Source organism: Amblyomma mixtum, chromosome 7 (genome assembly GCF_055824585.1).
Source record: "Amblyomma mixtum isolate Tamu chromosome 7, ASM5582458v1, whole genome shotgun sequence".
In the NCBI taxonomy this organism is placed as follows: Eukaryota; Metazoa; Arthropoda; class Arachnida; order Ixodida; family Ixodidae; genus Amblyomma; species Amblyomma mixtum.
This window is the reverse complement of record NC_143018.1, coordinates 15,161,427-15,174,406: the sequence shown is the minus strand read 5'-3', so window position 1 is coordinate 15,174,406 and position 12,980 is coordinate 15,161,427. Positions and strand designations below refer to the sequence as shown.

The following is a 12,980-nucleotide window of genomic DNA, read 5'->3' as shown; positions in this document are numbered from 1 at the left end:
AAGTAGCAAAATATTTCTTTTAAAGCGTTTCCATCGAACGCATCGAATAGTTAAGACTGCCATAGAAAACCAATGGGCAACTCTGACTAAGATAGAAAAAAAGTTAATAGAAGAAAAAATCCAATACTGCCATCGGATTACCTGCAGATATGTTGATCGCTATAGTGAAATCTTACATCATATGAAAAAATTGCGTTCGCAAACGGTTTCCAGTTCGCAAACGGTTTCCAGCTCAAGAATTATTTTGTCCATAACTGTTGTGTACGCGGGTAGCTGTGTGGCGTCAAATTACTGAGCTTTGAAGTAGATAAGGACGGTTTGGTTTTAGTTGCACCGACGTTTCGTATTTTCTCCACAATGAAGAAAGGCTGGTTTGTTTTTAGTAGTGAACTCGTCTGCAGGAAGTTTTTCGCCGTCTAATGCATCTAACAGCGTATTCCAATCGGTGATTCGGAACGAGTCAAACAAAGAGCGGGCACTTGCGGCTTTTGTATAGAAAACTCCATGTCTCGTGGAAATGTGCCGATGAACAGGACAGCGATATTACGAAGGGCGCACTGCGCATACAGGCACTTGCACCAGGCATCATCAATACGCCGTTCTGCCAGTGCCTGTGGTCTCTCCACTTTTACTTATTGCAATGTGGTACAACTCAGTAAGCAAACGAAAGAGCCCAATATACTTAGTGGCGTCCCGGTAGCCTTTCACAACTCAGAATCTGAACCCAAATAGCCCTTTGAAATATGCTTTCCGGTTCATGGAGCAATAAAGCCTGCTCTGGTTCACCGATTGCAATGCATCATTTGATGCGTCAGACAAAAGACAACATCGCACAGCCGAGTTCGCAACGCGAGGTAAGCAAACCTTCAGTGTAGAGAAAATACGAAACAACGGCGCGACTAAAACTAGCATTGCCATCCCGATATCGCGCTGTCGCGCTGTAGCGTATCAAGCGGACGTAAGCGGACGCTGTCGTCTGCCTTTTCCGCTACTGTGCGCCAGCGCCTTGTCATGGACACTTTGTGATGCGCGCTCCCATTCGTCGCGACCAGCAGCAGCAGCAGAGCAGCCAAACACCGCAGAGGAAATTCAGTAAGCGTGATAAGCACCAGCGCCTGAGCGAGGCCGAAGTTTGTCATCAGTCCGGGCGAGATATCAGCGCCGTGGGGCGGACCCACAGCCGCTCCATCCGCCGCAGCCGTGGTCTCTGCAGTGCTGTTCACTCCTGTACATGACGCTTTACACGTGATACGTTTGGCAATGCACGCAACTTTAAAGCTGCTGGAGCTTGACTGGCATGCGCACAAATCATTATTTTAGGGAAGCAAGGCCTACACAGCGAACAGCGAAAAACGCGTGGCTCAAACAAATGGAAACGTAGAGTTCATGTCGAGGTCCTGAACGCACGAGTCAAACTACAGCCACACCGAACGTAGTTTACTGCAAAGAAAGCTTTCACTTGCACGCGCTTTGCAGAACATTTTGCAAAGTATGACACGAACGTCCGCTGAAGAAAGACCACTTACCTCCCAGGGGTTCTCCAAAAAGATTACTACTGAAGTTTGTTCGGACGATTTTGTGCAACCAAAGCATGGAACTTCGGACGTCTTCTTCCTTTTCCCTGCTATGACGTTGCACCTTTAAGCACCGCGCAAGCTCGGCATTGCCCCAGCACGAAAGCGCAGTCACTATCCGGCAGACTGCCCCGTCACAGCTCCGCTGTGGGCAGCCTAATAAAACCAACCAAAGTGTGTGTCCTGCATACAGTGATGATGCCGGCGGCCGCTGCGGGATGAAAAAGTGATCGATAGCACGTGACCACGGCTTTTCAACCATAGGGAGGATCAGTCCTCCCGGAGCACGCCAGGGGAACTGGGAAACCCCGGAAGTTCAAATTAAGTGACTTGATTCATTGAGGGGTTTTAAATCGATTAGATTCTGCGGGAGGACGGGGGGGGGGGGGGGGGACGCTTATCTAGTGAAGCAGGAAGCATTGAAGACCAAGAATAAGTTCTGCGCAGGAAATAGTACAGCCGGCCGGACAGGCAGTGACATATCCGCCGAAGGAAAGCGGAAGTTAGCTACACGGAAAACTGAATCCGCGATTTGCTGTGTGTGTACGCGGCCGATCAGTTTCTTGGTGTTAACAAAGCCTGACTACCCGCATCGTGAACGGAAAATTCTAACCTATATCGTTGTCAATAGTATGTGCAAGTAAGAACTACATTCAGAGAAGGGCGTCGCACATTATAAGACCACTCCCTCCCGAAAATATTTGCTTTCACAGTGGCGCACTTTCGTCCACTGGTTCAAAGCGCTCTTCTTTTATAGACGCGTTCCTGCCTTTGTTTGTTGTTCAGCCCCGGGCTTCAGGCACGCTGACGCAACCTAGAGTGGAGTGGTTCACTAATCGAGAATCTACGTTTTCACACGCCGTAGGCGGCCGAATCTGTATCTTACCGGTACTCACCTAAGGGGCAGAAACATGGAGGCTAACAAAGAGGGTTTAGCTTAAGTCAAGGACAGCGCAGCGAGCTGGGTAAAGAAAAATGATAGATGTAACGCTAAGAGACCGCAAGCGGGCGGAGTGGGTGAGGGAACAGACGCGAGTTAATGACATTCTACTCGAAATCAAGAAGAATAAATGGGCTTGGGCAGCGCAAGTAGTACGAAATCAAGATAACCGCTGATCTTCAAGGGTTACGGAATGGATTCCAAGAGAATGCAAGCGTCGCAGGGTGCGGAAGTGTATCGTATGCGTGAGGGACAGCATGCGCAGTGCGGCCTCGAAATGTACAACTGATACGCAACAGCCGATACGCTGCTGTCCAAGCCATTTGTATAAATACGCGTTGCTCAAATAAAGCTGCGCTCTTTTCCCCCTGGCATTCGGTGTACCATGACGTCGATACATGGTGTCAGAAGTGGCTAACGCCGACGAGCAGACCGAAGGAATAAGCCACGAAATGGATTTCTTAAGGCCACCGAACGCACTTCACCTGAAAGGGGACATCGCAAAGAATTGGCAGCTGTTCAAGCAGAAGTTCCAGCTTTTCCTGACGGCGACAGAAACAGCAAAGCCTCGACCAGAGCCAACGAAAACAGCGCTACTGCTGACTACCGCAGGTGAAGAAGCAATTGAGGTATTTAACACCTTCACTTTTTTGGAAGATGAAAGCAGCAGTGACTACGCGACGGTAATCAAAAAGTTTGACGAGTATTGCGCAGCCCAGAGCAATGAAGTATATGAGCGCTACTTATTCAGGAGGCGAGTGCAGGAACCCGGCGAGCCATTCGAGCACTTTTTGAGGGATTTGAAGACTCAAGCACGACTTTGTAACTTTGCCGGGTCACTCGATTCAGTGATCAGAGACCAAATTGTTTTTGGTATAACTGACGACAAGATACGCGAGAAGTTATTGAGAGATAACAAGCTCACCCTCCAGAAAGCAGAACAGATCTGCAAGGCTGCCGAAGCAGCCGCGGCGCAGCAGGAAATATGGGAACGAGACCATCATCAGGTCGACCCAGTCCAGAAAACGAGCTCTACCCATCGTAAAAGGCAGCACGCCTATATCTGCCAAAGCTGCGCACGAACGCACGCACCGCGAAGCTGCCCTGCTTTTGGTCGTACTTGTTATAAATGCCAGCGGAAAAACCACTTTGCGGTCTGCTGTAAAGCAAAGCAGCAAATAAGTGAGCTCACTGGTTCCGAGGAAGAGTTCGATGTACTCAACGTGGCTGTCAGAAACACTGTTCGTGAGCGCGATTGGCTTGCTCAAGCACAAGTTGGCAACTTGTCGGTGTCCATGAAAGTTGACACCGGTTCACAAGCCAATATTCTTCCCCTCAGTGTCCTAAACAAGATGCTGCCAAAGCCACCGCTGAAGCCCAGTTGCGCGACATTGCGGTCCTTCGGCGGAAGCGAAATTCAACACTTTGGCACGATCACTACGGAAGTGAAGCTTAATGGTCACAACGCCGTTCTACAGTTTTTCATTGTGCGCAAAGGGCAAGCGATACTAGGCCTTCAAGCCTGCGAACGCCTTAGACTCCTTTCGCGGCAAGTGCACGCCGTGTCTCAAGATACAACACAAACAGTGGTGGACGAATTCCGTCATCTGTTCAGCGGCACAGGTTGCGTTGAGCGTCGATACCATATGGTACTCCGCGATGACGCCGTGCCGGTAGTGCAGCCAGCGCGACGAGTGCCACTAGCCTTGCGGGAGCCACTACGGGAAGAGCTGCAACGCATGGAACAGGGTGGAATCATTTCCAAGGTGTCGGAGCCCACTGACTGGGTAAGCCCTCTTGTGATAGTACGAAAAAAGGATGGAAAACTTCGGGTATGCATGGACCCCAGGAAGATTAATGAATGTATTAAAAGAGAACATTACCAGATGCCAACGCGAGAAGACATAGAGGCGGAGCTGACCGGGGCAACTGTTTTTTCGCGCCTCGATGCGAACGCCGGGTTCCACCAGATACCCCTGGACGAGGAAACGTCAAAACTGTGCACATTTGCAACGCCTTTCGGGCGGTACCGTTTTCTTAGGTTACCTTTTGGGATTTCATCTGCTTCAGAGGTTTTCCAAAAGATTCTGAATGAAATCTTCGATGGACTACAAGGTGTTAGAGTGTACGTTGACGACGTATTAGTCTGGGGCAAATCGATGAAAGAGCACGATGACCGGCTGAGACTAGCGTTAGAAGCGGCAGAACGAGCTGGCTTGACTTTCAACCCGACCAAATGCACAGTTGGCGTGACAGAAATAGAATTCCTAGGTGACACAATCAGCAGTGAGGGAGTAAGACCTAGCCACTCATTGATACAATGCATGACGCAAATGCCTGAGCCGAAGGACAAACAAGCAGTGCAAAGAATGCTCGGCGTAGCAAACTACTTCAGCAAATTTCTGCCATCGTTGGCGCGCAGGACAGCACTACTACGAGGTTTGCTAAAGCAGGGAGCTGTGTTTGAATGGACGGCGAACCACGCCAAAGAGTGGAACCAGCTTTGCGACAGCATGAGTAAACAACCACTCCTATCACTTTTCGACCCTGCAAAAGAAACTAAAATTTCATGCGATGCATCGCAAAACGGCTTAGGTGCTGCATTATTACAGCTTCACGATAATGAGTGGAAGCCGGTCGCATACGCGTCTAAAGCTCTGACGGAAACCCAGCAGCGATACTCGCAGATAGAAAAAGAAGCCATGGCGATTGTGTACGGTTGTGAAAGATTCAATCATTTCACATACGGTCGTCACATTATCGTGGAATCCGATCATCGACCTTTGATAGCGATATCTCAAAAAGCGATTGGTGACATGCCGCCAAGGCTGCAACGCTTCTTTCTGCGACTGCTTCGTTACGATATCAAGATTGTTTTTGTTCCAGGAAAGCACCTCTTCCTGGCCGATATGCTGTCCCGGGCTTCACTCAACTGTGACAAGACCGACATCGACAGCCAAGATGCAGAAGTACACGCCGTGAGTGTAGTTTCGTCTCGCGTGAGCCATAGAACTTTAACTCGACTGGTCGCCGAGACAAACAAAGATGAATATCTGTGCAGTGTACTCAAAAGTCTGAGAGAAGGTGCACCGGTTGAAGGCCAGCTGAAGCCATTTACTGGCGAGCTCTCGCAAGTTCAGGGCGTTTTGTTAAAGGGTTCCAAAGTGGTGATTCCCACTAGCATGAAGCACGAAATTCTGGAAAAAATTCACCAAGGCCACTTGGGTATAAGCAAATGCAAATCCAGAGCCCGGGAAGCGATATTCTGGCCAGGCATGAATAGTGACATTGAAGCCTTTGTCCAGAAATGCGCAGTCTGCCGGAAATATGCATACAGCCAGCCGCGTGAGCCGCTGCAGATGCGCTCAGTGCCCACGCAAGCGTGGTACCGAGTAGGAATCGACATTTTTTACTCTGGGGGTAGACCTTATCTTTGTGTTTACGATGCGCTCTCAAACTTTCCGGAGGTGGAATTACTTCAGGATACATCGGCCAGGACTGTCATTCAAGCAACAAGCGCTATCTTCGCTAGATATGGCATACCAATGGAGGTATGCTCAGACAACGGACCCCCTTTTTCAAGCTACCAGTTCGCTGCATTTGCAAGAGAATATGATTTCCAGCACATTACTTCTAGCCCGAGATACCCACAGTCGAATGGCCTGGCAGAAAAGGGGGTACAGGTGGTGAAGCGAATATTAAAGAAAACTGCTGAAGCCAATAAAGATTTCTGGCTTGGTTTGCTCGCTTACAGGACAACCCCACTGGAAGGTTCTGCGGCACCCGCAGAGATTCTTCAGGCCAGAAAGCTACGAACAACGCTACCAGACACTCAAGAAGGTCCCAGTTTGCATATTGCCAAGCATCGCCAGAGTAAGAGAGACCGGCAACCCCTACCACCCCTGAGACAAGGTGACGTTGTGCGCGTGAAGAAAGTTGTCTGGGACAAAAAAGCAAAGGTCGTGCAGCGCCGCGCTGAACCAAGGTCCTACAATGTTCTAACAGAAGACGGCAGACTTCTGCGTCGCAATCGAAAACATCTCATGTCTACGAAAGAAACATTTCTGAGTGAACTTGACGACGACGGCGATGACACCATTGAGGACAGAACGCCGCAGCAGCAGCCGCGACCAGTGACATCTGATGGTGATGCAGTGTCAAGCGCTCCTGGGTTAAGACGATCGCAGAGACAACGTGCACCCCCGCGACGCTTGGAATACGGGAGAGACTTTCAGCAAATGTCTTAAGTTATTCTTTTGTGCACTGAGCCCATGTTGTGCTTGCAACTTTGCTTTGTTGTTGTTTTTAGTTTTCTTTCCAAAAGAAGGAAGATGTATCGTATGCGTGAGGGACAGCATGCGCAGTGCGGCCTCGAAATGTACAACTGATACGCAACAGCCGATACGCTGCTGTCCAAGCCATTTGTATAAATACGCGTTGCTCAAATAAAGCTGCGCTCTTTTCCCCCTGGCATTCGGTGTACCATGACGTCGATGACGCCGTAGGCGGCCGAATCTGTACCTTACCGGTACTCACCTAAGGGGCAGAAACATGGAGGCTAACAAAGAGGGTTTAGCTTAAGTCAAGGACAGCGCAGCGAGCTGGGTAAATAAAAATGATAGATGTAACGCTAAGAGACCGCAAGCGGGCGGAGTGGGTGAGGGAACAGACGCGAGTTAATGACATTCTACTCGAAATCAAGAAGAATAAATGGGCTTGGGCAGCGCAAGTAGTACGAAATCAAGATAACCGCTGGTCTTCAAGGGTTACGGAATGGATTCCAAGAGAATGCAAGCGTCGCAGGGTGCGGAAGAAAGATAGGTGGGTGACTGAGATTAAGAAGTTTGCGGGGATACGGTGGTGCATCTGGCAAAGGACAGGGTTAAATGGAGAGACATGGGCCTTTGCCCTGCAGTGGGCGTAGTCAGGCTGATGATGACGATGACGATGAGGCGGCCGAACGACGCTGGCACTGTGGGGCGTGACACGGGGGGCGAGACATAATACATGAGCGCTCCGCACGGAAGAAAAATGTTCGCACAGGCATGACGGTTTCCCACTGGGCAATTAATGATATATTCAGCGCCTGCTACCCACATGTGCTGACGACACTTTTTCTCTTTTCTATTCTTTCCTGCACTATGCAACCTAGTGGCCCAGCTGTCGATTGTACTGCACATTGAGGTATGCTTTCATTTTGAAAATAGTTAGTACGAAGTATAATCATCGCGTTGTTGTCCCATTGGCTTACTGTGCAGGGTAGCCAACCGGAATGCCCTTCTGGTTAGACTCCCTGCTTTTCCTCTACTTTTATGCTCTCTCTTGAACCGGCACATTATCGCAAAAATTTTGGCGGCAGAGCTCAGCGTGTAGCAACAATTACATGCGCGAAGAAAACAGGACCAACAGCCGAGGCTGCAAAAGGTACAGGACAAGATCGAAATTCTTAATATCGGTTGCACTTCCGGAAACTCTAAAGTAAGGGTCAGTTAATGCTTTTCTCCAAGCATCTCGTTGGTCCGTATAAATCTTAGAGTTGGCAGACAAAAGCATAGCAGCAAAAGACGCAACCCAGTTGGCATCTGCAGATGTGAGACGGTTTAAGACACGGCCGTGCAGAATGGAAGTAATGTTTGTAACACGGCATAAAATAAGGCCAAATAACCGCACAAGGTACGGTATTGAGGCAGCATATAAAAGCGCCTCGTGTTGCCTACTGCCTATTGCCTGTGTATTCCGTGATTATCTGTCCATTTTTTTTTAAAGTTTCTAACATGAGGTCTCCTGTGTAGCCTTTGGCTTTTGACCTCCTCCTGTATTTAACAAATATGGGCATGCATTGTTTGTTCGTTTAAATAAACTTATTCTGATTCTGATATTATTATTTGTCAAGAAGCCTACAAACATATCCTCCATATACCCTCCTAAAGAAAAGAGAATGCCGTCTTGTCGTTTATCTTTCTTCCCTTTCTCATTGCCATAAAGAGTCTTTTCTGCCAGTATTCTGATGGTCAGCTACAAAGACAGCAGCTAGTCGGTTCATGCAGGCCCAATGGCCACTATAATGAACGAGCACTAGTCCCTCCCCCAGGGTCTAGGGTTCTGGACTAGCAGTCCACCTCACTCCCTCTCACAACTTATCCATTCCTCCATGTTTATCCCTTCTCCTCCTCCTAGGCATACGTACCAATCTAGAGACTCCAGTTTCAAACATCTGAATCCAGTTTTTATTGCTGATCTCAGTGAACATGGAACATATCCACACGGGGAGATATGCAAGGTTTGGTGGTGCGTGCCAAGAAGAATCACATAGGCAATTGCTAGTAGAAAAAATGCATCAGGCGGAAAAGTAGAATAGCGAAATGACTGACACTGGAAAAAATTATAAGCATTGGTGAAAAAAAGACATTTTTTCAGACATGTGGAAGAATTTTGAACACAGCTAACATGGTAACATTCCAGTTGCAATTGTGCAGTCGTGAAGGCACCCACAAAACCTACTTGACGCGGATCCCTTGGTGCTCGCACTGAACGAGAGAACTGGGAGTGACACAAGGAGGCCTAACCTCGAAAGTGTGATATTTCTCTGAAGTCCGAACCACCGGCAAGATGGGAGAAAAGATTCTATTGATTCAACTTGCCCGCATGTGCAGCGCACGCGGCCTAGCGGCAGAATAATTTCTCACCGGAGCAATGCGAAAATATGGCCGCGTCTTCACAAATAATTGCAGCTGTTAAAACGGTAGCATTAATTATAACGAAGTAATGCTCCCAGCCGTGAAAAAAACAACAACAAAGTTTATGGAAAAAATTACATCACTGTGTTCTCATCGAACGTTAATTCCCACACCTCGCCTGCCAGATTGAAATGCGGATGAATGAGTGACTCTTGAAAAATATCTTTTCACGATATACTGTAATGCCGCGAAAAAGGGTTCCCGCTCTGAATAATCTCCCGGCTTTATCTGTATGAGCATAATTTGGAAAAAACGCATGTGAATATCGTTTTAACGGCTGCTGACCGCTTTGGAAATAATGGATGGTATGAAAAGAAAGAAGGGCCTGAAGGAAGAAAAAGAAGCAAGGGCTACCGATCATCAGCCTAATATCCAGTGCTCTCAGGCAAAAAACAACGCCCGGCATCCTTCCAAAGAGCGAGCGTCTATCAGAGCGGCATGTGGACGGGGCAGGTGAAAGGCGTTCCGGACCCAGTGAGTGTCTACGAGGCTGTCTGCATTAACGGCAAGATATATTGCTTCTACACTTACGAACGAGGAATGCCCATCTACGTGTACATCTGCGACCCCGAATGCTACCGCTGGGATCTCGTCCAGACGCAGCCACTGCCCGACGGCGGGCCGGTGAAGCTTAACGGCTACACCGTTGTAGCCTATCGCGACTGCGCGTACCTCTGGGGCGGCACTGATGACGGGGAATCAGACCGCGCCGTTTACCGCTTCGATACAAACACGATGACATGGAGCCGTCCCGAGGTGCGCGGTGATGTCCCCACAACGGTCTTCGGCCACTCGGCGTGCATGGTGGGTCCCCGGATGTACATTTTCGGTGGCTTGCATAGGGATCCCTGGCAGCATGTGTGGTTCCTTGATCTGAACACAATGGTGTGGCATCGTGTCGACACCACTGGGCAAGCCTCCGAGGACTCGCGTTTTTTCCACACGGCGTCTGCCATTGGGACCCGCATGTACATTTGGGGTGGCAAGGCGGATGGTGCATGGGGCCGCCGCTACGACCGCTCTGTGTGTTATCTGGAAACGACCAGCTCGACATGGGTCCGCCCGCAAGTCGAAGGCGATCCCCCCGAGGCACGCCAGGACCACTCTGTGTTCGTGTATAAAGGACACATGTACATCTTTGGTGGTGGACACCTCGACCATGGCACCGACTTCGCAGACATGCACCGGTACGACCCCGATAAGTCGTGCTGGACTCGGGTGACACCATGTGGCTCAGGACCTTGTGCAAGAAGGCTTAATGGCTGCTGCGTAGTTGGCGACAGGGTGTTTGTGTTTAATGGTTTGCGACAGAGACACACCCAGCGGGATAGGCAGCAGGTTAGGATATCCCCCTTTGATGACGAGCCTGTGACAGATATGCACGTGTTGGACTTCGCACCTAGTTTGAAGACCTTGTGCCTACTGGCTTTTATACATGCAGGCCTGGAGGTCGCCCGCCTGCCACCTATCAATGGGAGCGAAATCCGCGCCATGATGGCCAACTGCAGCACCTCGAGCTCATCGTAGTCTACGGGCCGACGCTGCGTTTGGTTCAAAATAAACGCTTTCGACTCAGAAACGGACAACGGTCGCGTTGTGTTGATGACGACTGTAGCATGGCTGTTTTTGTGATACGTGGTCTTATGGGGAAACGTGTGCATGCATTGCTTTATTATTTTTCACTAACACTTAAGTCGTCAGGGTCTTGTCTTACTATTCATGCCCCAGTGCCACATAGTAGTTTACAGTGACGGCTTTTAAGGCCACCTTTGCTGTTTAAGTGGTGTTCGTATCATTGGTTTAACACATGACATACAAAGCATCCCGCTTATTGTTTGAGCTTACACGTAACGTATGGCGTCATGACGGTGCGCTAGGCTGATCGGTAAGAACAAAGTTACATCGCGCATGACGTCATGGCAGTGTTATATGCCGATTTGTCAAAATAGATTACTGTTCACGCACGACATTGTGGCTAATCGCACCACTGACTGACCACAGTGCCAAACATGGATTGGTTGCAATGCAATGAATCCACTCATGACGTAATTCAGTTTCACACGAATGGATCTACATTTGTTTTTGGATCTACATTCATATGAGTGAATGAGCTATATGGACAAGAATTAACACTCCGACTGGGGTCGGCATTTGGCACCATACAAAATTTTATTGAAATGCGCATTACCTCCAGCGTAAATGTAAATGTAAATGTAACAATGTAAAGCTGTGTATGGGAGGCAATCCTAAGGTATCACCGTAACCCCGTCACACGTGTCACATTCAAACAAGATCTACTCAGTTTACTGACGGTGGAACGTATTTTCCGCGAAGAAACATCAAAAGTCCCAGAAAATGTCGCATTGCACGTAGCACGCACTTAGGAAACAATCGAACTCTCTGCACAACATTTATTGGTGCACTTATTCTATTGTGTCGTGTCTTATCCCGTTACGTCCATCGTAGTTAAAGATGGCGATTTTCTTCGATCGTTCTGATGGTAATAGTTTCGTTATCTTAGTATATTTTCTGCGTATGTACCATTGTTGATGGTCCAAAGGCGGATGCAACAAAGCGAGGAAGTAAGGAGGAGGAGGGTGGCAATGCGCTTTCCTGGTGCCGGGCTCATATTGTGAAGACTGCGATCGTCATCATCATCAGCCTCACTACGCCCAATCAGGGCAAAGGCCTCTCCCATGTCTCCAGTTAACCCTGTCCGCTGCCAGCAGCAACCACCGTTTTCACGCGAACTTCTTAATCTCATCCGCCCACCTATCTTTCTGCCGCCCACTGCTACGCTTGCCTTCTCTTGGAATCCACTCCGTTACCCTTAAATACCAGCGGTATCTTGCCTTCGCATTACATGCCCTGCCCAAGCCCACTTGTTCCTCTTGATTTCGACTAGGATGTCATTAACCCGCATTTGTTCCCTCACCCACTCTGCCCGCTTCCGGTATTTTACTGTTACGCCTATCCTTTCCCTTTTCATAGCTTGCTGCGTTGTCCTTAAGCTGGACCCTTTCCGTTAGCCGCCGCGTCTCTGCCCCATAGGTGGGTAGTGGTAAGATACAGTTCTATACTTTTCTTTTGAAGGATATTGGTAAACTCTCATTCATGATCTGAGAGAACCTGCCATATGGGCTCCACCGGAATCATATTCTTCTAGTTAGTTCCCACAATCCGGATCAGCGGTCACTACCTGCCCTATGTAGACGCATTCCCTTACTACTTCTAGCACCTCGATGCTAATTGTGAACTGCTGTTCCCTTGCAACACTGTTCAACATTACTCTGGTTTTCAGCATGTTAATTTTTACACCCATCGTTCTGATCTGCCTGTCTAACAGATTGATCATGTTTTGCAGTTCATTTCCTGAGTGACTTACCAAGGCAATGTCAACAGCGGGTCCCAGATTAATTAGGCATTCCCCATTATCTCTTATCCCCAACTGTTCCCAATTCAGGCCTCAGAACACCTGTAAACAGACGGTAAATAGCATGGGCGAGATCCTGTCTCCCTGCCTGACACCCTTCCTTTATAGCTGATTTTATGGAGGACTATGGCAGCTGTGCAGCCGTTATAGACACCTTCCGGTATTTTTGCATAAGGCTCTTCTAAGCCCTGATTGCGCAACTACTGCTGAGGTTTCGACTGCTGAGGTTTCGACGGAATCAAGTGCCTTCTCGTAATCCCTAGGAAAAAGGGTTCTGTCCTGTCGTCTCTCCTTCC

The 12,980-nt window shown here is 48.8% G+C and overlaps 1 protein-coding gene across 1 annotated transcript; it reads left to right on the top strand.

Annotated features, from left to right (window-relative positions):
- The first annotated feature begins 9,689 nt into the window (after window positions 1–9,689).
- LOC149335094 (kelch domain-containing protein 3-like) lies at window positions 9,690–10,778 on the top strand. Its single transcript, XM_089553873.1, has one exon. It carries the CDS (start codon window positions 9,690–9,692, stop codon window positions 10,776–10,778), a length of 1,089 nt encoding a protein of 362 aa, XP_089409999.1.
- Window positions 10,779–12,980: the final 2,202 nt, after the last annotated feature.